Source organism: Leopardus geoffroyi, chromosome C3 (genome assembly GCF_018350155.1).
Source record: "Leopardus geoffroyi isolate Oge1 chromosome C3, O.geoffroyi_Oge1_pat1.0, whole genome shotgun sequence".
NCBI classification, from domain to species: domain Eukaryota; kingdom Metazoa; phylum Chordata; class Mammalia; order Carnivora; family Felidae; genus Leopardus; species Leopardus geoffroyi.
The window spans coordinates 31,833,327-31,860,904 of NC_059338.1; the positions used below are offsets into that span (position 1 = coordinate 31,833,327).

At 35.8% G+C, this 27,578-nt stretch overlaps 1 protein-coding gene across 5 annotated transcripts in view; it reads right to left on the reverse strand.

Annotated features, from left to right (window-relative positions):
- Positions 1-23,217, reverse strand: part of PTPRC (protein tyrosine phosphatase receptor type C) — a 124,668-nt gene extending 101,451 nt beyond the window's left edge. For 4 of the 5 annotated variants that reach the window (XM_045456646.1, XM_045456645.1, XM_045456644.1 and 1 more), the window contains exons 1-2: positions 23,083-23,217; positions 22,886-23,001 (exon numbers count right to left, since the gene is read on the reverse strand). In XM_045456646.1, coding sequence (XP_045312602.1) covers positions 22,886-22,958 — 73 coding nt within the window. In that variant the 5' untranslated portion in view covers positions 22,959-23,001; positions 23,083-23,217. The remainder of the gene's footprint in view (positions 1-22,885; positions 23,002-23,082) is intronic. The other variant, XM_045456643.1, reaches the window with a different exon arrangement.
- Between the last annotated feature and the right edge of the window lie 4,361 nt (positions 23,218-27,578).

Sequence of the window (27,578 nt, forward strand, 5' to 3'; positions counted from 1 at the left end):
CAGTTTTAATATTCATTGTGGCAAATATACATATAATCCAAATCAAGAAAATATATTTCTTCACGGCATATAATTATGTTTAAAAATGGAGTTTATTTTCTTTCTAAGACCATTTAAAGCATACTGAGGTTAAAATGTTTGAGAACCACCAGTATCAGCTATAGGGTAGGAGATTTAGAAAGCACCAATTTCAAATAATTTGAGCGATTCACCATTAAACTAGGCTTTTCATTTTAAAAAAGAGGCTTTAGAATATGTTCAAACACTGAGGGTTTGTGGTAAAATGGATTACATACATTGACCTTAATGGCCTCTAAGATTTCTTTCGACTTAGGTTGTACAATGCCCCTCCAAAAGGAATTGAGAAAGGAGCTTACTGAGAACATTGTTCTCATAAGGCTGCTGTGAAAGTTGGTAGATAGGCATGTGGTTAGGGGTGGAAGTTTTGGGATGAAGCAAAAAAGTGAAGAGTGCAAGATACTGTTCACTTTGAATCGCTGTGCTGCTGGTAGGTTCTTTGAAGAAAATAATGCGGTTCAAAGTCACCCAGAATTTATAACGGGGATCTCCTCCTGGGAGGATGAACACTGATTTCCATGATGGCCCCCCAAGCATACCTTAAACATTCCAGAAACTAATAGTTAAGTGTTTTTCAGAATGGAAAAAACAGACAGAAGCACATCCTCCTCTAGACTATGTCACAGCCGACAACCTATTAACTTCTACTTATGGTCCTGGTTCTAACATTTGCATCAACTCGGAATACATCTATTCCTCTCCTCTTCCATATAAATTGGGATACAAATTTAAACACAGCTGCGTGAAAGATTAGCATGCAAACCATATGAATGCAAGTCACAGAAGAAGCGATGCAAATGATGATATACAGACGAAAAAAATAAAAGAAATCAAATTAAATGCAAAATAGAAATTTTAAGAATTACCAGTTGTACTTATAAAATTAACATATGTTTTCAAATGAGGAAATTAACTCCAGCAAATGTGTGCAAAAGGAAACTCATACGTTGCCGGGGAGAGCTGGGCAAGAAATTTTTTCTGAAGAGCTGTTTATGAAAATGCACGAAGAGACTTCAAATGTTCCTGGTCTTTGACACAGAAATTCCAGGTCTAGGACCTGATCTTAACCAAATGGTCATATAGCTATAGATAAAGGTTTCTGTACAATCATATGCATTTTCAGGAAAAACTGCCGAAACAGTCTTCTTTGACTACAAACTAAGGAACTAGTTGCACAGAAAAATTAAGTAGAATATCCTTGAGGCCCAATTTGGTTCGGTCGTCAAATATACATTGTCCATTGTTTTCAGATAAGCCCCACTTATGGTGGCCTCAGAGGAAGCAAGGGCCCCCTCCATTTCTCCACAATGGAACACCTCCTTCCTCACGGAGAAGGGCACACGTCTTAACCACCTCTTTATATTCTGTGCCCTGGCGTAGAGTGATACGTGTGTCGAATGCTTGTAGGACAGGTGTCTGTCTTTTCTACAAAATAAGCAAATGATTCCCATGGCACAGTACATATCCAGAGAAAGAAAGAGAACAAGAAAGAGAACAAGGCAGAGGGCAGAATAGGAAGAAGCTGCTACCATCTTAGAAACTGAGGCCTCAATGTGGAGATGACCCTATGCCCAGGGGTCACGGGGCCATCTTAAGCAGCTTTTGAGTTTCTAACCTTAATGGAATATAACGTCACATCTCCAAAAGTGTTTGTTTTCCGTGAAATAACTTGCTCCTTCATTTTAAGCTCATCATCGAGATTTTTTAAAAATGTTCATTTCGAAACATCTTGTCTGGAAGAAAATTGTTTCTGTCATTTACCACGAAGGCCGAATGCTGCCTGCCAGTGGAGGCATTTGCTACATGCTTCTGTCAGGGACGATTGTGTCATGTACTCGACCTACCACTCTCCAATGGTTGGACAAAAAGTACTTTTTCTTCTAGAGACTATTACTCCAAAGGGAAGGGAGAATTGGGTTTCTTTTCTGATTATTATGTAAAACAGCCAGAAAACTGTGCTTGTCTCTCTAAAGTCTTCACAGGGGGCCCTGATTATCATAATTTTCTGGAAACTGTTATAAGTACGGAAGATAAATTCCATTAAGTCTAGTCGTGTATATGTGTGTGTGTGTGTGTGTGTGTGTGTGTGTGTGTGTCACAGAGAGACAGAGAGATATGTTCCATTTAGTATTCCAAATACTGAAGTGTTAACCACCTTTTGGGGGGTGAGAGGGACAGGAAAGGGTGGAAGACACAGAAAATGTGTTACCTTCATCCGTAAAAGGTCAAACAAAAAGTTTCATGACATATACCACTTCACACAGAAGAAATTTTTTTTTTCATATACTAGAGATTCTGTCTCAAAGAAGGAAAGTATTTATGTATTGTATTTCTTTCATGAGTACAGCTATCCACATATTGCCTTATTTTATAGCCTCCTTATGTAAGAAAGTAACATAGGGGCACCTGGGTGGCTCAGTCAGTTGAGCTTCTGACTGTTGATTTCGTCTCAGGTCACGATCTCATGGTTCATGGGATCAAGCCCCATGTCAGGCTCTGTCCTGACAGTGTGCAGTCTGCTTGGGATTCTCTCTCTTTCTCTCTCTCTCTCTCTCTCTCTCTCTCTCTCCCTTTCTGCCCCTCCCCTGCTCATGTGTGTGCTTATTCCCTCTCTCTCTCTCTCTCTCTCAAAATAAGTGAACTTTAAAAAAAGAAAGTAACATGATAAAATAATACCCAAATTCAGTAGTTTGCTATTATTCTATCAGAATATAAGTCATCAGTATCAGTCTATCTGTTCAAAACAGTCTAAAATATTCCCATGATACCAAGTTATCTCAAAGACTTATAGGGGTCCAACCATTCATTCATTTTTTTTTTAATTTTTTTTTTCAACGTTTATTTATTTTTGGGACAGAGAGAGACAGAGCATGAACGGGGGAGGGGCAGAGAGAGGGGGAGACACAGAATCGGAAACAGGCTCCAGGCTCTGAGCCATCAGCCCAGAGCCCGACGCGGGGCTCGAACTCACGGACCGCGAGATCGTGACCTGGCTGAAGTCGGAGGCTTAACCGACTGCGCCACCCAGGCGCCCCTCATTCATTTTTTATTAATTAATCAAATCTATGTTTAAAGGCTACTGTGCAATGTCAGGCACTGATGATACAGAAGCAAATAAGGAAAAGTTCCTCGTCAGCGGAGCTTGCAACATTGTACAGAGAAACTGAAAGGTAAATAAGAAAGGGCTTTCCAGTGAGACAGGGATCTGAAAAATACCCCTGTGGGCATGTGGGATGGCAATCTATGTGACTTCACACCTCTTCTCTGGGAAAGTTAAAAAAAAAAACCAAAAAACAAACAAACAAACAAACAAAACACAACTGTGCTGTTCCGCCAAGCTGGTTATGTGGCTACAGCTCAATTTACCACATTCATGGAGAACCATAATTAGACTATTTCTGTATAATTATGGAAGAGATGCCACCAATGTATATTTTATGGGGTACAGAGGTAACCACTGGCAACAAGAAACCTAAAACAATTCACTCAGGATGAGGACAGGGATGTTAAAACATGAGCAACAATTCTGAATGGATAGAGGGCAGCTGAAAAGAGGGAACTGAAGAAACGCAGTAAAGATACAACATTGACTTGGGCATTTAGCAAAAATGGACTTTCCTCTCAGACTTCTGTTATTTCTATGTGGGTGGAGATTGAAAAAAAAATAAAGCAAAAATTTTCTCACAATGTTTTGCAACTTCTGCTTCCGGACTCAGAATCCAGAAGTAGCAGCAGAGGTAAAAATGAAAACATTTTTTTATATTTTTAAATGAGAATTGATTTTTATCCACAAAACTGACTGTACTTTATTCAGGAATGTTTGAGATTTTAGATGAATATCTATAATGAATCTATTTTGTTTAAAATGAAGTAATAGTTTTTTCGTGACATCCTTTATCTTAGCTTGGGGAAAAAGACACAATCGCCACTCTTTGGCTCCAATAAAAACAGAAAGTAGTATTTACAAGAGCTGAATTTCTTCAATGGAAAATAATCTAAAGCACCAGTAATCTGGTGACAGTATTCCGTATCAGAAAAATATTTTTCCTATTAATCTTTTATCAACTAGTAAAATTGGAAAAATTAAATTTCTGAAATATTAATTATCAACACTGTGATTAGGAAACAAACCCAGCTAATTTCCTCTGCTTTAATAAGCAAATATTTGGGGTCTCAGTCTAAATTATGCTTTACTGGAGACAGATAAATCTTAATACTTATTTTAGATAATAATGCACATATATACGGTAAGTGTAAAATGATCTTCATTCCCTCATATGATGGTATTAAAATATTCAATAAAATGAAGAAAAAGATCTTCCAATTTAAACAAAGTTGATTTTCCCTCTTTAACTTAATCTCCCTTTCTTGTGCATTTTACTGTTACTTCCGTATAGAAGTCTACCTACTTTATTTCTAGTCACAGGATGTGGCTGCCTCGAGTTTTATCTCCATCTGGCAAAACATAACCAATCTATCTGAGCTCTCAGCTCCCACTTTATAGCACCCAAACCTTCCTTGGGCACCCACCCCCCCCAGACCACCTCCATGACCTGTGTTTCTCCTAAAACCATAAATCAGTAAACTTCCTTGGGGAATTTGTAGCAATGTATGAAAAGTAACTCTGTGGTGTGCCGAGTGTGGAGTTCATTAGATTAGCTCTCTGGGCTGCTATCAATCGCTAAACACAAATTTCCAGTGTCCCTTTGCAGCTCCTGTGCATGCACTGTCTCTATAGGAGGCTCACATCCTCTATGGGCAGGTATCTAGATCCACTTGGCAGGCAGGGGGGGTGGCGGGGGAGGGGGGGCGGGGAGTGTGAATGGAAGAGGGAAGGAAAGGCAAGCAGCAAAATCTTTTCATTGAAAATTGAGGGTAATAAGAGTCAGTCTATTTCTTCTCTGTGCAAAGGATGAAAATATACCTGTGACCCTTTCACTATGAAATACTTAACATTTCTTCTAGAAAACCTTACCAGAAATAACTGTCCTTTACAGTTGAAGTGGTCTTAGAAAGAAACATAAATAGTGGACACCTATGATTTGAAGTGAGTCTCTAATAATCTATGAAACAATGACTAAAGTGTTGCTGTACCTTTTGGCACAACTGGCAAATACGTAGGTAAATCTTACATGAAAACATTGCTAATTACAATTAATAGTCTTACTGTCATTTTGTTAAGTCTTCCTAAACCTTTCTAATATTTACTATTTCATTGATACTATAAATATCTTACTTGTGAATATTTCTGATCCTTTAAGTTTCCAAAAATTATATGATGTCCCCTTTGGTCACTATACCAAGTACACAACAAACTTCATGGAATAATGCTTAGCAAGTGCTTTCTAATGAAGCATCTAAGAGTTGACCATGTAGTCTAGAATAGCACAATGTTGTTGCTGGATAAGTCCCAAAGAAACTATTTCAAATAAATTAGTGGTTCTAAAGGAAGGTGGCAATTTTGCCTGCAAGGGACATTGATTGCCTGGAGACATTTTTGTGGATTGCCTTGACTGTTGGGCAGGGACGGGGGGGTGGGGGGGGTGGGGGGGGGTGAGCTACTGTATCTAGTTTGTAAAGGCTAGAGATGCTGAGACATATCCTTCAATACACAAGACAGCTCATTTATCCAAGCCAAAATATCAATCAAGTCGAGGCTGAGAAATTGAACTAAGCAATTCATTTCACTGAAAAGGGAACTGAGGCTTAAATAAATTAGATAATTTAGCCAACACCACATATCAGAGTGTAAGTCTAGCGAAAAGGAATTAGTGCTAGACTTAGGATTCAAAGTTTGTCCCTGAATATCTACTCTGATATTCATTTCACTATAGCGGGAAAACCTGATAAATGGGAAAAACTTTATGATACATTAGAGGAAGGCTGGACCAAGTTCCTTCATTTTTGGTATAACATGGACAAGTCATTAAATGTTTTTGAGTTTCAGTTTTCCCATTTGTAAAAGAGATGAGTTAAACCAGATGATTTCTAGTCTCCTTTTCTCTAAAATTGTACTGTTGTGTAAATAATGAGGGCTTATATTATTGCAATATCCAAATTTCCAAATTCCCTTCCTCTTTCTTTAAAATTTCTTCTCTAGGAATCTGAAATCAAATAAAGGCAGGAAATATTGCTGCCACTTCAATAGAATCCTGTGTCTTGAACAATACTTGACTCTCCGTAAGTAGTGAAGAACATGATAAAATTTAAACTCATTATCTAGGGGCGCCTGGTGACAAGGTCAGTTAAGTGTCCAGCTTCAGCTCAGGTCATGATCTCATGGCTTGTGGGTTCGACTCCGGCGTTGGGCTCTGTGTTGACAGCTCAGAGCCTGGAGCCTGTTTTGGACTCTGTGTCTCCCTCTCTCTCTGCCCCTACCCCCAACCCCCTCAGACTCTCAAAAATAAATAAACGTTAAAACATTTTTTTTAGTAAACTCATTATCTAAAAATAAAGGCATCTTCATTGTCTACTGTTTTAACATGAAGACAAGTTCTTCTGGTCCTTTTATATCCTGTGCATGTATTAACTTATTTTGACTATATACCTGGAATACAAAGACCATAAAAATAAAAGAAAATCAGCCATGTGAATAGCAAAGTGTTGTTAATTAATTCATTGAATTGGTTTGACAGATACAACCCATTGATATATTTCCTGAGATAAAAGTTCCCAAAGTATTTATGGATCTGTAAATTCATTCTTAGCAATTTAAATATTGTAGACAAGAAACATTGATCACTTTTTAAATTTTTCATTCTAATACTCATGTATTTAGAGCAAAAGAAAGACCAAAGTTGCTTGTCCTATGTTACATTTTTCAGACTGAAGAGTTCACTAGATCAATTGCTACGATTGTAAAATAGAACAATAGATAAAAAGAGCAAATGTATACTTGTCCTCTCTCACTGAAAACAAAACAAGTATTTGTAATCTGTGTGAATAAATTTTGGGCATGCCATATAGGCCCTCAGTCCTAATTATTTCAAATCTCCTTTCATTATAAAACAAGAGAGTGAAATTTTAGATGTCAGATTGCTTTGTTCTGCTAGCTAGTTTTTTTTTTTTTCAATTGGAAGAAAATAAGGTATCATTTAATTTTTTTTTACAAAAAAGAATTTTAATCTTCCCCGTGTGCCATCATTATTGTTAACCTCTGGATATTTTAACAACATGTTTATGGATCTTAAATCAATGAACATTATGGAGGAAAACATCCGTGGTTCTAATACTTTCTAGACTGGCTCTTGATATCATTTTCATACAAATTTTAAAGTGATTTTAAAAACTAGCCATTGAAAATTTTCTAATTCATTGTTAAAACATTAAACATGAAAACTATGTCAATTTTACAGACAAACATGAAGGATGTGTACCTGTTAGAAACGATTATTAGAAAGGCCAGTGGAAGGAAATGCTTCCTTGCCCATCAAATCCAGATGTTTAGCCCATAAAGTGGAGGCTTAGAGTGAAGGACAAGTTATGGTATCTGCTATCCTTCAGAAGTGTTGCCTCAGGGAAAATTCATGGATGTGGAAAGCCAAAATAGATTTTAAAATGAAATATGCTTTACTTTTGTTTTACAGGAATTATAGAAATACATTTTTAATTAAATAAGGAATAGACTAATGGATGAATTAAAATAAAAAGCACACGATTTTTTTTCCAGAAACATCATTAGTTACATATTTTTATTTAAAATCTAAAGGTCATAGTTTAGTAAAAAAAAAAAAAATAGGTCTATGGTAAGCATTTTCTTTCATAAATTGACAAAACATATACCAGAGCAAAGAGTCTACAAAATCATGGCATTGTGTGTACAGATTCTTTCTTCTCCTTCATCTATTAGCTCTTTAACAAATACAGACATTTGTAGGATAGCTTACTTACGAACGAGGAATCCACATGGACAGTGGCTTGAACATTTCATATTCCTATACTTTGACTTAGAGATTCATATGCAAACCATTTCTTATTTTTTAAATCAAGATTTCAACTTGTGTTCCAAGTCTTAAAGTGAGAAAGCAAGAGAAGCTAATTATAATAGTAATCACAGAACTTCTTCACTCCTTTATAGTTTTGCAAACACTTAAAGCATGTAACATTTCATTTCATTCTACTTTATGCAGTGATTTCCCACTCATTTGCTAAAGTCACCCTATACTTAGAAACGTCAATATTAAAATTTAGTTTAAGAGAAGGTATTCTATTAAGGACAACAACAAAAAAGACATTTCAGACTCTGAGAATAATACATTTTTTTTCTTTTGGAAAACTGACTAATTAAGATAGATGAGAAAAATATGTACCGTTAGATTGATGTTAACAGAAAATGTCTTTGGTTTTACAGTGCTCTCGAAAAATAAAATGCGACGAAACTGGCACAAATTTTACATTTGACAACTAAAGATATTTTTGTTATTTTTGTTTCCTTGTCTTTGAAGTACTCCTTGTATTGTATCTGACTTGTTCCACTTCCAGAATTTTGAGGTTCCACTTGTCTTTGATCTCCCCCAAGCCATTCGCAACAGCTCTTTCATCATGCCTCTAGCTGCCCTCAACATAAAACCAACTTCTTTTCTTAGAACAGGGATAATCTCTTATTTCAAAGGCTTTGGTGATTTTCTGTTGCAGATCACCCTGAAAATATCTTTAATCCTCCTCTGTTGGGAGCACCTCTCTTCCCTGAACCTGTAGATGGACTGGTGGGTTCCATTTGTTCTAAAGTCACCAGGGGAGACCACAGGTCTTCACACTGAAATGATGCTGACTCCTTTTTTTGTTTTGTTTTTAGATGGACAGTTATTTCCATCATTCAAACTTTTATCCTTGAAACAGTGGGCAAAAAAAAAAGTGGTATTTTCTTGCATAAATGAGGTGACACATCTTAAAATGGATGACTTAAGTTTACTAGGCTTCCCCCGCCCCCGCTCACTACTTACATACAACTAAATTTTTCTGCTTTACAGTAAATTATGCTTTCTGACTCACTGATGATAGTGCCTACATGTGTGATTATGTTTTTTCCACACACTAAAATATTGTTTGCAAAACACTGATTTGCTTTTTCTCATTCCCTCCCTCTCCCCCATCTCTCTCTCTCTCTCTCTCTCTCTCTCTCTCTCTCTCTCATTCTTTCCCCATCACTCTCTCTCACACACACTATGAAGCAGATGTGCTTAACTACTGCTTTATCCCTATGAAAATGAAGCAGGGCAGGAAGAGAAAGCTGCACAACTTTCTCCCGTGATGAGCCTTTTCAATATGATTTCATTTTTGAGATCATAGCAACATCCAACCCGCCCATTTTTCAACTTAAGCAAAATACTCTAATACAAGAGCAAATATCAATAGTATTTAGATTACTTATTCTTTTGGCTTAGCCACAATTCTGTTCCTCTCTATTCACACTCATGACCAAGGGTTTATCTGAACGTTTATTTAATACACTGAACAATTAGAAACAAAATGTAGAGATATAAGGCTGAATAGCACAGTGCTAGCATCTGCTAGAATGCCAGGCACAGGGAAGAAGCTGATTATTACTTCCCTTTCTTCACTCCTTTCTCAATTTTAGTATTTAAAATTAGAATAAGAAAAATTAAAAATAGCGATTCCCTTTTAGGATATGATAATCAGTAAATTTTATAAATATTGGGAAAGAAATTAACAAATTTACTGATGTTAAAGACTAGTATAAGCTAGGCTCCATAATGATTTGTATACTTAAGTTAAATGAGATCACATTTATAAAATGTTGAGAACGGTGCCTGGCACATGGTAGGACTAGTTCCTTATTAAGGAACAATTTATCTTATTAACTACCTACACCTGTTAGTATAAAAATAAGTTGTTATAAAGCTATATCTCTTTTAAGAAAAACTTCCAAGCCTGAAATTAAAATATTATATATATAATTATATACATATATACATACATATACATATATATATAATCTATCAACCTGCGTAAAAATATGCCATGCAAGAGATTCAACACAGCATTACCTTTTCAAGACACTTTCAGTTAAATTTCTAATTTATTATGAAGTCTCGATGTATTTTACATAGTTTTTATTTAAAAAGTTATTTTAAGTCATAGCTTCCTTTTTTCTAATAGTTAAGTTACCAAGGAAGATATATCTATCTATACACACACATACATATGAATATATACATGTATACATATACATATATATTTAATTCTTATGAATATTGTGATGAATTATTTTCATACTGTTGGGACAATATTGAAGTCAAATAAGGAAAATTGACGATAATTAGTATGTTCCCAATCACTGTTCAACCAACCTTTCAAGAGACATGATTTTGAACTTTTATGTGAAATTAACTGGATTCTCATTATATGCCAGCAAGCATGCTCAGCCCTTTACAACCATTAGCTCTGTTTCTCAACATCCAAGTCAAAATATTTTTGTTTTCCTTTTCCACTTTGGCTACCCCTTCTCACTCTCTTTTCCTAGGTCCTCCTACTAATCCCTCCAAAATATGGAGTGTTCTAGAGCTCAGAATTAGGTCCTCTGTACTCCATCTAAACACTCTTCTTACACTATCACATTCAGTCTCTTCGCTTTAAATTCCATCTGTATACAGTGACCTTCAAAGGTATTACTCCAATCAAGAGCTGATGAACCCCACACTCTTAACTCCAGTTGAAATCTAGATACCTCTAATTGGATGTCTACTGAGAATTAAAGCATTAATATATATTAATATAGATAAGACAGAACCCTTGATTGCCTACCCCAGCTGGGGTGTTTTTCATCCTAATTGCTCATGAGAAAAAAAATGAGTCGTTCTGTATAACTTTATGTTTTTCTTCAACCCAGCAACTTCTCTTGATCCTATATACACCTGTTCTTTATTCCCCCTTCCACTGCCAACACTTGGTCCAGATACCATCCCCTTTCTCTTTTCCACCAATCCAAATGACTCCTAACGGGTCTTTAGGCTTTAATTCACTTCTAATCTATTCCCACAGCAGCAAGTGTAGTCCCTTTAATATCGAAATAAGATTAGCTCATTCTCTGCTTAAAACGTCCAAATAGCTTCTTCTGTTTACACTTAAGGTAAAAATCCAAAGTCTTTCTATTTGCAACAAGGTCCCCTAGGAGCTTCCCCTGTGTGTATCTCTCCAACTTCACCACGAACCACTCAGCCTTTATCCACCATACTGCAAGCACCTGACCTCCTTTCCTTGCCTTGAACCTACCATTTTTTTTTTTTTTTGCTTTTTCTGAAGGACATTTGCCCCTGCCAGTTCCTCTTTACATAAATCTTCACATTCTTGTCAGCCAACATTAGTAGCCTAATGACACTACTTCAAAGAGGCCTTCTTTAATCACTGTCTAAAAGGCCATTTTGCTCCCTGATCTGGCCTTCTCTACTATCACATCACACACACTGTTTTATTTCACACACTTATCAATATCTGAAATTTCCTCAATTATTTATTTGGTTTTTGTTACCTCTTTTACTAATATGTAAGTTTCATGAAATTTGGCACCTTTTCTGTTTCATTTACCACTGTGTCAGCACTTAGAATAGTTCCTACCACATAGTCAGGGTTCTATTTAAAAAATGGCTACGTCGGGGCGCCTGGGTGGCGCAGTCGGTTAAGTGTCCGACTTCAGCCAGGTCACGATCTCGCGGTCCGTGAGTTCGAGCCCCGCGTCGGGCTCTGGGCTGATGGCTCAGAGCCTGGAGCCTGTTTCCGATTCTGTGTCTCCCTCTCTCTCTGCCCCTCCCCCGTTCATGCTCTGTCTCTCTCTGTCCCCAAAATAAATAAACGTTGAAAAAAAAAAAATTAAAAAAAAATAAAAATAAAAAAAAAATAAAAAATGGCTACATCAATGAGTAAGTTATCTCACTTAATAGCTACTGCTATTATTATTATTATATAGATGCAGAAACTGAGGATTTGAAAGGTAATTTCCCTAATGTTTCTAATTGGAAAGGTCAGGATGGAATACAGGCAACATTTCAAAAACTGATTTCTTATGCACACTGAAGGTAGGGCTTGTTTGAATCCAACATTTCTAGCTGGATCTCTTTACGTTATTTTCATCAGCTTCCTGACCCTTTTCTTTTGCTTGTCTGCCTCCCACGTAGCATCACTCCTTCTCATACTCAATGCTCTGAACCAATATCTTCTGTTTATTTTTTTCTTAGCCATTATATATCTTGAACATACTTAAAGTTTCAATAAGTAAACTCAGGAAAAAATAAAAACGTGGTCACTCAAAAATAGAAAGATTTAGGGCTTATTAGTAAAAATCTTAGTTTAAAAACTAAAACAGGGATTTGGAGACCTAAGTCTAGAATTCAAAGTAGAATACTTGACCTAAATTATTTGATTGACAGCCCACATTTATCATAGTAACCAACGTTTTTTCTTTGTTTTCCCTAGAGTTTTAACCGACTTGTCCATGGAGTAGAAAACTGTAAGGTAGCTCTACCCAACTCATTTCATATACCTCTTGGATAAGTATAAAAAGCTTATCTTGTGTCTACACTTCCTGGAATAAGATGAGAACTTATGTGTTTTCCATGATCAAAGTGCTTAACAAAGGTCAAGTTACTTCCCTTGCACTTCAAAACCAAAAAAAATCTAGATACTTTGGTAAATCATTCAATGGCTTTCATTTTATGTAATATCAAAAACAAATTAGGTTGGGGAAAAGCCATTCGTTCCATCATATCACTCACCTCCAGATAGACTCAGTGGTGTACCTTGTAAAGCTCCTTTTAGAGATGATAGTAGCACATTACTCTTGCATTACCAATGTAGCATCAACATTCATAGTGAATACAAGTCCATTAAAGGTGCCTTTTCCTTTTCATAAAAGACAAAATCTTAGATGATTTAGGTCTTGTTAAATATATGGAGTTTACTGGGTTCACAACGTTTCACCTTTGTAGCTAAATTAGCTGGATGGGGCTGAAACACATGTTTTACACACATGACCTCTAAGAAACTACCAAGCACCTTTCAGTCTTGGTGTGATTTGCCTACCATCAAGTACTCATGTCTTCAATTACCTGGTTCTTAGGCTGACCACGAAGAAGGCTGAATAACCCAGTGGAAAAAGAACAGACCTAGAGTCAGACCAACCCAGGATGAAATATCAGCCCTTACTAGCTGTTGACCTTGGAAAATTACAATGAAAGCTCGCCAAAAAAACTTAAGGGTTTGTTTGTGTGGTGTGTATGTGTGTAGGTTTTAACATATCTTTTCAAATAAAGCCTTTATTTTCAGTTCAAATCACAAAACAAACAAACCAAAGATAACTGGGACTTTTTGGCTAATTCCTCTTTGCATCTACCACCTTTATTTATTAAGTATCTGATAATAATCTACACAACTCAGGGGCAGCTTCAGAACTTCTATAACTGAAAGCCTACAGAAGCCCAGTTGGAGCAGAGGCCTAGATGTTGTCTGGCAAGAACAAAGCTTTTTACTTAGTGTATTATATGTAGATTTAAAAATAATAATTTTTAATCTGTAATTTATGAAAGATTGAGAACACAAATAATTATCTCTTGCGATGTATATTGTTACTTTGAGGAGAAAGCTTATGGAGAAATTGGAAAATTTTAAACCCCAAGCAGCCACTGCCACAGTAAGATTATAGACTTCCCAAGAATAGGCATAGAATATGGTATTCCCAACTGAAGATACAGGGAAAGCACTCATAAAATATTTGTTCACGAAATGAATTAATGCACAAGTAAACAGATTTCACTAGACTAGAGAAATAAAATATTCAGAAAGTTTTCGGTGTTGATTATTGAGAATTCATGAGATTTTTATTTGCCTATTTATTCATCTCCATGTTTCTCAGCTTGCCTAAGATAATCATGGTTTACTTAGGAAAAAATGGGATATGCAGCTTTAGACATAGCACATAATCAAAACCGAGATAAAGAACAAGAGAGAAAGAAAAAGTGTAAGCAAGGGTTTTAAGTAACTTCTACTTCCTGAACATTTCATGTAGACACTTTATCATAAATAATTCACTAAAATAACAACAACAAAACGACAGACTTACAATGGTTTTTATGAGTTGTTAAGCACTTTCTGCATACGGGGTTAGATTCCACTGGCAAACTATCCATTCACTTGACAAGTTCTGAGGACCTACAGGCACTCTCTGGTAAATAAGTAGAAACCCAATGATAATCTACATGAGCTCACCAGCTGCTATGGGAGACAGCCAAATAAAGAAATCTCCAAGAGGATTATTCACAGATCATCGCAGCCAATGATGATCAGGAGCAGAGCAGGAGTGTGCACGGGGGCTGCCCAGAGGAAATGACCGTTGAACTCAATCTTGAAGAGCAGTTATAATTTTCCCAGTTAAAAAAAAAAAAAAATATATATATATATATATATATATATGGAGGGAAGAAGAAACAGCATGGCCAACAGTTTGGACACAAGAAGACATATTTTTAGGAAAATGCAAGTTACAACAGGAGTATACAGTTGACCCCTGAACAGCACAGGTTTGAACTATGCAGGTCCACTTGTATGTGGATTTTTCTGATAAATACAGAATAGTACTGTAGATGTTTTTCTCTTCTTTATGATTTTCTTAATAACATTTCTTTTCTCTAGCTTATTCAAAAGATACAGTATATAATACATATGACATACAACATATGCATTAATCAACTGTTTATGTTATCAGTAAGTCAACAGTAGGCTATAAGTAGTTAAGTTTTGAGGGAGTCGAAAGTTATACATAGATTTTTGGCTGTGTAAGGAAGGCATCAGTGACCCTAATCCCTATTGTTCAAGGGTCAACTGTAGAGTACATGTCACTAAGTAGTTACAGATAAAGTTGGAAAAATATGCAGGGATTCAATTAAAGCTGTGTATACCATGCTAATAGCCTTTATTTTTCCTAAATGTAGAGACAAAAGTAGAATGATTTGACACCTTATGGTGATCCCACCCACTGATGTACACTGGGGACATTAAACTTATCATCTTGATTCTTCTCTTTAATTTTTGCTGTACCAAGTAGTAAGAAGTTGGCACAAGGTGTATAAGCTACTAAGAATGCCATAGAGGAGCGCCTGGTGGCTCAGTCAGTTAAGCATCTGACTTCAGCTCAGGTCATGATCTCATGGTTCGTGGATCTGAGCCCCACATCAGGCTCTGTGCTGACAGCTCAGAGCCTAGAGCCTGCTTTGGATTCTGTCTCTCCCTCTCTTTCTGCCCCTCCCCTGCTTGCACTCTGTCTCTCTGTCTCTCTGTCTCTCTGTCTCTCTCTCAAAAATAAACATTAAAAAGAATACTACACAAATGAACAAGATTTAAAATATAATTCTAAACTATACAGCAGTCTTATAAGTATTTCTAAAGTTTCCACTGGCTACTTGAGGAGTAACCAAAACTTGTAAAATCTCAAAATGAATCTTGCTGAAAGAGCTCTCAATCACAAAATGATTATTATAATAGAAATAGCAGCACAATATAAATTTGAAAATGTCTAATACTTCTCAATTTAAAATTTGACAAAGGTTAAATAATTGCATTAAATCAATTACATTTTGTACAACATTGAAAGGGAAAAAGAAGGAAAGGAAAGGAAAGGAAAGGAGAAAGAAAGAAAGAAAGAAAGAAAGAAAGAAAGAAAGAAAGAAAGAAAGAGAAAGAAAGAAAAAAGAAAAAATAAAGAAAAGCAATGGTATAAACTGAACATAAGTAATGTTTCTGGCTAAAGTAGAAGAATTAAGACTTTTGGGAAATTTAGATCCGTCTTATTTGACAAAAAAAATAATAATAACACTTAGAAATGTGATAACCATAAAGGAAAATTCTTAGAGGCATAAGTTTATAATCAGTACAATTGGATGTGACTAAAAATTGATTCATGAACTTAACAGTAACTGCAAAAATTGATGAAAAATAACACTATTTAACACTAGTTCAGTAAAATTCTTTAATGAAAACATTGGTAATGATTTAACCAGACTCTTTAAAAAATACTCAGGGAATTAACTTGGCTTAATAAATATTTTTTTTTCCGTGAAAGTTGTTTTCGAGGAAAACTCATAAGTGTAGGTATATTCTAATTAAATTATTATTTTCTTAAACATCTTTAGGATCACATCATGGGTCAGTATGTTCTCTATCCAATAGAGAGCCACCAAAGAAAGGATGTACAAAGGTGAGTTTTGCCTTTTACAGGGATTATCCCAGTAGAGGTAGGTATGAGCACACTAGGGACTGAAGAGAGGCAAGATTGCAGGCTATTGTTACAATAAGAAATAATAATAATCTCTAGCAAAGAGTTGGATTTGCGAACTATTTAGGAGGTAGAATCCAGAGTAGCCTGAAAATCGCTAAAACAGGGGATGCAAATTTAAAAGAACTGAAAGATCTCTAACGGTTTATAGTTCTGCCACATAGCCTAAACTATATCTCCTCTGAGTCTCTCAAAGGAAGAGATGTGATTTGGAATCAGATGTCAATGATAAAGAACTGAGTGCTGTGATTTTATGGGATCACATGAATAAAACATACAGCTTTGCAGGGTATCTCATAGTCTCAAAGCATTTTCACAAATATTATCATTGTTAATGCTTATAACATTTTATAGATGACAAAACTGCGTATCAAAGGTGGAAAGCCATTTGAATTGAGATCATAAAATTCGTAGAATTAGATTTCTAAAATGCTTCTCAATCCAGATGCCATCTCCAGCTTAGAATGGCACCTGCTTCATTTCCTATGATGCTTAGTATTTCTTTATCAATAAGAAAATTACTGTTTGTTTGTTTGTTTGTTTGTTTTTTTAAGTGGAGATATTTAAAATATGGTGACCACACTTTATTGCCATGATATAGTACCTTTGCTTTCATCTCTTAACATCATTGTTATTTATATAGGATTCTCTGTTCTATTTTCATGCCTATCAGGACAATTTATTATTATTATTATTATTATTATTTACAATGCAGAGAGTTTCTTCTTGTATATCAGTGCTCTTTTACATTCACCAGAGTAACTGTTCATTTACTAATACATATGAGTGTGATGCTGAATTGCCCTTAGCTCTTGATTTGTGCTCTGGTATCAACAGATTACCTTTTTGGAGGGCTAATGATATTCCTGTAGTTGTTCATATTTTGGTTGAAAGCAGTTTTTTCTAATATACAAACGACGATCATTTTCATTTGAATATCATTGCATGCTATAATTTTATCACATAGTATATATTAGGAGAAATTGAAGTTTTGGAAAAATTACTTTCATTTCAGATATTTGTGTCTCATTTTTAGTAGGAAATAAATGTTTATTTTTTTGTTTTTATTTTTTTAGGAAATAAATGTTTGATCTTTAAACACTGTATAGCTAAGTACCACAGAAGAATTTCAAGTTTGAGTTGGGTCTTCAGTAAAGAATCTAATAAAAGCATTGATAATCTTGCTCATTACCTTTTCAGAGGTGAATCAATTGAAGACACTATAAATGCACATAGAGAGTGCTTATATATTTCCCTAACATTGACTTTATATGTATTTATGCTGTGGTTTTCTTTCTTTATCTTTTCTTGTTTTGTTATTATTCCTGAACATTCAATACTCTCTTATAATAGTCATTCCACAGACTCTTGACAGATTGAGTTTGAAGTAGCACATTGACATATAAAAATGAATGCATATTAAAAACTTTAGGCGGGGCGCCTGGGTGGCGCAGTCGGTTAAGCGTCCGACTTCAGCCAGGTCACGATCTCGTGGTCCGTGAGTTCGAGCCCCGCGTCAGGCTCTGGGCTGATGGCTCAGAGCCTGGAGCCTGTCTCCGATTCTGTGTCTCCCTCTCTCTCTGCCCCTCCCCCGTTCATGCTCTGTCTCTCTCTGTCCCAAAAATAAATAAACATTGAAAAAAAAAATTAAAAAAAAAAAAACTTTAGGCAATAATTAGATATTTTCTCATCTAAATATTGGTTATAGCCATGAATATATATTATACCATATATTATAGCCATGTATATATATATTGTGTATATAGACCACAATATAGGTCTATATATTTCAGTATTATGCAGAAATAGATATCACATCATATGGCTAAACGAATCGCTTGCAATATTCCATTTTTTTTCTTCATCCTTTTTTAGAGTACTACGTTTACGTATATAAAAGTTATAGCATTGTCCTTTAGTAATCAGTAAATAGTATGTGGTTGGGTATCTAGTACCAAGAAAGCTATTTAGAATAGACTGAAATTAAGTTTAAACTGAGATTTAGCTCCATTTCCATTCCAATTTTATCCTGTGTAAATACTCCCATAAATTTATAAGATGACTGAAAAAAGATCAAAGGTCTGTGGGGATAACAAATTCCTTTCTCTGCACCAAAGTGACTTACATTACATGATCTGAACAGAAAACCTTGTCTGTGTTCACACTGTGCTTTCACCAACGAAATTGACCAACCTGACCATAAATCTCTGCTTCGTGCCTATCCAAATTGAGATTTGTTATCACATTATTGAGGAAGAAATGATGCCCAGACTCTCTACAAATTTTCTGTGTGCACACAATGCGATGCCATCTTCCACCTGCCCTTGAAAATAGTCCCCCAGCCCTACCAGTGTCCATGCCTGAATTTGCAAGGATTCAAATTTGATTCCATTTGTCTTGTCCCCATTAGATGCGTATGCCCCTGCCCCTGTCTCATTCCTTACTTTTCTTCCTATAGGCATCTGTATCTGAAAAACAAAACTAACCCTCCAAATGAAGTGCCACTAGCCAAAAATGTCCAAAGAGTAGGCCAGGGAAAATTTAGGAATAACATTCTTGAACTACAGATTTTTAAGAAGTTAGGATGGTATTTCCAAATAAGAAGGAAAAGAAGGAAATAGCAAAATAATAATCATGAGTTAAATTCTTAAGAAGGCAAAGCCTATAAAGATCCAGATCCAAAATCATTTTATTTAATCTTGACGACATTGTCTAACTCTATCTTTCCACTTTGTCGTTGGCTAATTTTTTCATCTCAAGCTTTGTCTCTTCTTCTGTCCTCTCTTTCTGAAATTCTTTGTACTCATCCTCTCTCACCTCCGTCATTATAATCTTCAGTTTTGTCAAAAAACGCCCATTGCTTTGTCAGTGTCTGGTAAATCAGTTACAGATGAGAGTTTCCGCTTTCACACAGGTTACAATAGAAGTAAATGCACTCATTGGTAGATAATAATACCAACACTACCACCAACAACAAATTGAATTAATATGTGGAAAGTGTCACGGAAAGGTGGTAACAAGTGTCCAGTTTCAGTGGAGATACTTTGTGGTATGAGCGACGGAAGAGAAATAGAACTATCGCGGAGCCTTAGAGGTCCAGAGGAAGTGTAGACGAGCCAAGCGGTGTTGCAACTGGCTACTGCAAGTTCTAGTTTAATGAATCATACAAGAAAAAAAGACAAAACAATCCCTGCCCAGCTCCAGGCCCAGCTCCTAGCTCAGTGGTGGACTCGGTTGTTCTGGCAAGGAGTTGAGCACGTATACCGAAGACAATGAGAAGATACCAGAAGGTTTTTTGTTTTGTTTTGTTTTGTTTTCCCCCTCTTCTTTTTAAGGTGTAGAATAAGGAAAAAAATGAATGAGACTGCAGGTAGATTAGGATACTATAATAATATTCTAGGTAAAACATGATAGAGGCATAAATTCAATGTCGATGGAATTGAAGAAGGGGAAAATATTTTAGAGACTGTTAAAAAACTAAAATTACAAGACTAGAGGAGGATTTAAATACTTAGGGGAATGAGTCTGGAGATGAGGAATCAGGATCATCAACACATAGCAAGTCTTTGTAAGGAACTCTAATAATAGAAAATAAGAATAAAACTGACCAAAGGTTAAAGCCCGTAGAACCCCAATATTTAAAAGCAGACAAATACGAAGGACCAGAAGATAGATGAGTAGATATATGTGTGTGTATATTATAAACTCACATATAAAAACTAGAATATATATGTGTGTGTATCTGGATATGTGTATTTATAGGAAGAGTGTAGAAATATCTATATTCCTACACTAGCTAATTGTCACTGGTTGACATCTATGAAATAGCCCAGAATAGAGAAAAGACTTAGCTCAAGCTAACCACTCTGACCCTCTCCTTAGCTACAGAGAGCAAGAGAGAAAAAGGAAAGACAGAGTCCTAAGTCCACCTTACCTTTTCCCTTACAAAATGCCTTTCAAGTTCTGGCAATGATAAGGATCACAGGCAGATTTTTTTAAAGAAAAATATCTATAAAAAGTTCATAAAAGATAAATTGTGGAATATTCAGAACTTAATGATTGCTAATCAAATATCAATTCATACTTTGTATTGAAAACCTGTGTGATGTTCAAGGCATAGTACATGTTTGTAACATGAAATATTTCTTTAAATGTAGATGGAAAAATGAAGAATTATGACCAGGAAATGACTCTAAAGTGATATGACTCATAACTCATATAACATAACCCATGTACCCTCACTGGTATGGTATAGAGTGATAGATTTGCCTGCCATCGCACCTGGTTTAGAGTCAAAGAACATTCATCATTATCTGCATTCTCAAAACCATCATCGTCTCCTAGAATTATTTAGAAATGTTCAACAGAGTTTTGGTTTCCGGCTATCATGGCAAAGAGGCACAGAGCAAAGAGATTGCAAACTTTTGTGTAAAACTCACCCCAGCATGATTGCCATGGCAAAGTTTAACTTTGCCTTTCTGTATTTGTATTTTAGGGATTAAATAACATATCTGAATTGTGCATATATTTGTCCATTATTTGATGTCTGTCTACATTTGGCTCTACTTTTTTATTCCATTAGAGTACACAATATAAATGTGATGCCTAAAAGCCTAATATTTCCTATGATCCCTAAACTCAATTTTAACACAGTAAAATCAAAGATAATGATCAAACTTATTTGTTGCTAATAAAGAAAAATATGTAATTTAAAGCATTAATAACTTCCCAAATCCTACATTGAATCACAAAATGACTCTCAGAACTTTAAAGGATGATAAATGAGATATGCAGACGCAGATGATTATATCTACTTTTTCCAAAAAAAAGTATTGATTCCAGGAAGACTATCAATGCCTTTTAGAAAAATGTTTGCTCTCAATATTTACATAAACAATTAAGTTAAGCTTGATCCTTCAAAATAAATCTATGTATATCTCTCCATTTATTTAAGTACAAATTGTTTAGCAAAATAGATTCAAAAGTTTCTAGATAATTTTATACTTTCTTATTTTGACCATAAGTTCGAAGATATTTCTCACGGTAAAAATCCTTAATTGACTGAGTTGAAATTTCATAGTGGTTTCCTCTGTGTCCTACAAAATATTTCAGTGTTTCTTTGTGCTCATTTAGAAATGCTTTGCTACCGTTCTTGAGTGAGGATTTTTAATGAATATTCATTCTGATTTATGATAATCCACATATTATTACCACCCTGCTAAAATCATTATTCATTACAGTTTGCTTTTGGTAATGATAGCTAACTTTACAGGGAAGTTCCCTTGATAGACATTTTCTGTACTAAAACAAAACGCTGTATCCATACAAAAAATTTTAGACCACCTTTGCAGTTAAAAACACAACAGTATCTTCCACTGCTTTCCACTCTCCCTGATTACACAAAATACCAACTGACCACATAACAAGCTCAGGAGGTAGCTACTGCCCTGCCTTTTAGAAGAAGGAAGAATGGTGGAAAGCCGAAAACAGATTTCAATGAATTCCAGTAAGCGAGACTTTTAATTATTTTTCTTTTTTTTAAACTTCTTTGGAATTTCTGCAAAAATGCCACTTTCAATGTCCTTTCCATAGTGAGAAACAACTTTTAGATACTACATCATATGGAGTATATTTAACATAATTTATGAGTTACGTTTAACAATCAACTGAAATGCACTCATGATCCAAACTGAAACTATTTAAGAAATGTCCATTAAATAGATAGCATGTAGCCAAAGATCTCCAGCTTAAATGAGTACTTGAGATCCCCATTACATTTTCCTACAGAAGACAGCATTTGCATGATTCCTATGAGTTTAAGTATTTTTACTGCATCAAGGCTCTAATATTTACCCATCACCCAGGAAGGGCGGTGGCCCCGTAAGAATTTCCAAGGCAAATAATCATTAAAACTACTGAGAAGAAACCAAAAACTTGATTTAAAATACATTCTGTGCTAAGAATATGCATAAAATGAATATTTTATTAAATTCCCAAATGGATTAAACTATCCTATAGGTAAGTATTCAATAAAATATTTTAGTAGTAATCAAAATTTGAGGAAGCAGACTCCAGTTCAAAAAGAAAGAGTGGCTTACATGCTACCGAAGCCATATTATGACTCAAAAAAAGGCATTTTCTGTTAAAAGGATGAAAATTCACTTATTTTGTCATTAAGATCTCCTCAGATTTTCATGAACTTATGTTTACACGTTCGAGGGTTAAGTAACAGCATTACTTTTGTAATATCCTTGAACTGAACACTTTGCAAACAAAGATACAGTCAGACAAGTTTCTTTTAAATTGTGATTTTTTTCCCCCAAACATTTATGCCTTTTTAAACAGAAACAATGTAATCTGTCACATAGCAAGCCAGGTCTCTCTGAGCTCCAATAGCCTTGACCATTTTCTAGTGAGCTTCCTCATTTACAGTCACCAACACTTAACTTATTTTTATGTCTATTTCAAACCAATATCCCTCCACAAGGAAAAAAATAACTAAGGACATATTAATATACTTGTACTTACCTGTAACAAACACGCCTGTATCCAGAAAGGCAAAGCCAAATGCCAAAAGTTTAAGCCACAAATACATGGTCATATCTGGAAATCAGCTGTATTCCTATGAAACAGCATGCGTCCTTCTGAAAGGCAAAATAATAGTTATCTTTGCAAACGTTTTTCTTTGCGAAACAGAATAAAAAATAAAAGAAATGAGTGCATACTCTTTGCTGTTGTCTTATCAGACAGGGAGCAATTTCCTCCTCTGTTACCCCAAGAACAAACCACTTTGCTAGCTACACAAACTGCTAGGTAGTGATGTCAGATTCGGTTTTACTAACTTCTCCAAAAATACTGTAAAGGATCTTCTTTGCAGGAAGTCAAGAAAGTTGTTCAAAGCCAGTGCAAAAGCATCTTACTTCCTTAATTCAAGTAACTAATTACTTGAATAAGTTTCTAGGCCTTTTAAAAGGTTTTTCTCCTTCAAGAAAGATGTTTTTTAAGTATCCGAATAATACTCCCTTACAATATTCATTACAACTTAAAAAAATAACATCCCCACCCCAAAATAATCAATAATTCTCTTACCTAAGAGGGAATAAAATAGATTCAGGATGGGTATAACAAAATGGGGGTTGGCAAGATGACACAGTGATTGAATTAGTAGAAAATACCTGTATTTGACTCAAAATGACCAGATGAGTGACCGACCTGGGTTTTTTTTGTTTTTTGTGTTTTTTTGTGTTTTCTTTTGGTCTTTTTTTTTTTTTTTTTTTGCAACCAGGGTCGTTTACCAGGCAGGCATTCAAACTTCACCAATAGGACATTTTTAGAGGTCAAACCCATTTTCTATGCAAACGCACTCTCTCAGAAAGCTGAACAGGTTTGCCCCAAGTCTTTCCCAGAGCTCCTCGTGGTGCTAGGAATGGAATCAGAAGGTCACTCCCACAGCAGCAAATCCTGCTTCGAAAAAGGAATGCTGTTCCTGGCTTGAGAGATTCTTGGTGCTGTTGATGGGGGAATCAAGGGCAATGAAATTGAGAGCTGGGGTTTTTTTTGTTCTTTTTCTTTTTTTTAACAGAAGTGAACCTTTCCCCCCCACCCCCCTTCAGCAATACTTTCACAATTTTTTTTGATTAAAAGACAGCAAATTAACATAGAGCATTTTCCCTGATACTGATGGTGTTTTTAGTAAGTCCATTGATTAGGAAAACGCATACTGGCAAAAAGCTGCTATGAATCCTGGGATACAATCAAACAAACTGGTATCATTATCACAATATCTGGTTCATCTACAAAGACTAGTGCACATGTACACAAGGATTATTATTGGAGCCACACAGGATACCTAAGGGACTTACAGACAAACAGAACCCTCGTGGTAACTGCAATCCTTGGTTACAAAGCACTATTGCAGGCTTCTTGTGTTTAAGTAAATTAAGCTTTTCGTATTTACCAACTTATTTGTTTTACTCTTATGTTGACTGCTGGGAACTACAGAGCCAAATTTGCACACCTCCTCTTTGAGCAAATAAAAATAATCCCACATGTGAAATTCTGAGTCATAACATCTCATTATAATCTCATTTTAAAAAAAAAATCTCATTAAAATGAGATTTTTTGGTATGATTTTGATTTTATTATTAAGTTCATAGCTAACTTTCAGGGGTGTTGCCCGGGCCAGGAATATGTGTAGCACTTTAACTGCATAATCTAATTTGTACAACACTTCAGACAGATAATGTTATTATTCCCCATTGGACCCATAAAGTTCAGAGAGGCTAGGTGATTTGCAGGTTCTCACAGCTAAGAAGTAGACAAAGTAAGTTTTGAACCATCCCCAAATTTCATGTTCTTTTTCTTTCTTGTTTTACTACCCTTCCTTTTTCTCACTTCCTTCCCCAATCTTTTTAACTATGTATTTTTATCATTTTTAACCTCTAAAAAGTAGAACATTGATTTGATAAAAATGATGTTGCCCTCTTTTTGCAAATGTCTTCCTAAATAAAATAGTTGTGACTGTGGGGACTACTCTTCGGTAGGTAAGCCTAATGAAAACCGTGTGCCAGGGGTCACAAACGTAAGTACTCAGCTACAGAGTCTATTTCTTCAAATACATTTGCAATGGAAAACTATCTGGGGGTTAGCTTTAAATATCTTTAAGCAAATACTTGTGTTCTGTTAGCTTGTTATTATGGCCGAATATTTGCCAAAACTAGAGGCCAGGAAGAAAGTGCATGACATTCAAGGGAGTTAAGTATAAGAAATATACTCTATAACAAGCTAAAGATAGGAGGGGTTTAGAAGCCTTAAAGAGGTATTTTTAAAAGGGCTTTGCAGATCATGGATTTGAAGAAATAGTAAGAACTTAGGAGATTCAGCTCCGTTTTAGACAAGTGGCCAGAGAGATTCTACCCAAGATATACTGAAATTAATTAACACTACATGAATGGAATCGTATGTGCTTGTTTTAATGTGTTAAAGTTGAGTTTAGTATCTACAGGAAGTATGACTTGGAGTAGCCAAATTTATATTGTATGCTACAAAGTTATAAAGAAATAGAGCCTAGGGGCGCCCGGGTGGCTCAGTCAGTTGAGCTTCCGACATCAGCTCAGGTCATGATCTCGCAGTTGACGAGTTCGAGCCCCGCATCAGGCTCTGTGCTGACAGCTCAGAGCCTGGAGCCTGCTTCAGATCTGTGTCTCCCTCTCTCTCTGCCTCTCCCCTACTCATGCTCTGTCTCTCTCTGTCTCAAAAATAAAGATAAACATGAAAAAAATTTTTTTTTAAAGAAATAGAGCCTAATGTAGACAGATAGCAAAAAATAAATATGCGCTCAATTCAGATGTTTTCAGAATGGAGGCAACGGTGAGCCAGAAGGTTGATATCCTTGAGACACAAACTGTCAGAATGGAGACAAGAAGGAAGACCCTAACATTTTGCTGGGGGAAAGATCATAGTTCCCCTGTGACAGTGGACGGTACTAAACTGGATGACCTAGTCAGGAGTTTGGTTAGTAGCTGGCCTTTCCACAAGTCATCTGAAGAAATCCCTGCTTTATCATATATGGGCTTAGCATCCAGGCCCTAGGCAGGCAGCACCAAACTCTCATAGAAATAGGACTATTTGTGACAAACTGATGTGATCCACTGTCTTGATTCTGAGAGAGAAAGAAGGCAGGCTGCTGATAAATTTACACACACACACACACACACACACACATATAGATATATGGAAGCAACATCAGAACATATATGTAATAAAGAGGGGCACTTGGGTGGCTCAGTCAGTTAAGCATCTAACTCTTGGTTTTGGCTCAGGTCATGATCTCACGGTCTCATGAGTTCAAGCCCTGTGTCAGGCTCTGTGCCAGCAGCACAAAGCTTGTTTGGGATTCTCTGCCTCCTTCCCTCTCTCTCCTTGCGCTGTCTCTGTCTCTGTCTCTTGCAAAATAAATGAATAAAGTTAAAAAAATGTATATGTTGTAAAGAGTACGGTACTTTCTTTTTTTTAATTTTTTTTTTTTTTTTTAAACGTTTATTTATTTTTGGGACAGAGAGAGACAGAGCATGAACGGGGGCGGGGCAGAGAGAGAGGGAGACACAGAATCGGAAACAGGCTCCAGGCTCTGAGCCATCAGCCCAGAGCCCGACGCGGGGCTCGAACTCACGGACCGCGAGATCGTGACCTGGCTGAAGTCGGACGCTTACCCGACTGCGCCACCCAGGCGCCCCAAGAGTACGGTACTTTCTGAGTGGTTGAAATAGGATGTATCCAGAACAATCTCAAAGTTTGATCAGTTAAATTTCAAAATAATCACAGCTGATTCATTTGTAACAGATTTTTAAAACTGTCATATTAAATAAGTAAATAATATCTTATTTAAATCAATCATCACTTTCCAGATATTTTAGTCATATAATAATGTTATGTAAGGATAGAAACAGATTACATGAGATTGAGTCCAGAAGCAGGCATTATCCATTCATGCATTCAACAAATACATAGTTATTTCCTAACCTATAAGACAGTTATGTTTTGTAATGTGAAGAAAGAATGGTGAACAAGAACAGACACGTTCCCTGCCCTGATGGAATCTACACTCCAGTGAAAGGGACAATAATTAATTAAATAATCGCTGTGACAACTTTAGCACACAGGAAGTACTTGATGTTATGATTTAAGGATATAACAGGGTATTTGGTCTAGTAGTGAGGTGAGGTTTGCCTGAAATAAAAATCAATGAAGGTATACCTGAAAAAATAATGGAAGTTAAGTGGGCGTATGGAGAAAAAAAAAAGAGCATTCTGGGCAGAAAGAATCATGTATTTAAAGGATAGTGTGTTCAAGAAACAGAAAAAGGCGTGTGTGGCTAGCATAAACAGAAGCTGAAGCCTGGAACGTTGCAATATATTAAAGTATCATATCCACACATTGCACACCTTAAATTTACACAATGTTGTGTAACAATTATATCTCAATTTAAATAAAAAGAAGTAGACATGAAAAAGAAAGAAAACAACAACAACAACAAAACATGAATTGTCAGAGGGAGATGATACCAAACTCTGCTAGGCTTTGTGGTTCTAAGAGATTTAACTTTAAGAGATATTGAAACTTTTTAAGCATTATTCTTGAATCTTCTTGCCAATGGTATCCAATTTGCCAGATCTTATACCATCACTTATTTCTCATCTAGTGCGATTTTTCATCAGCATTA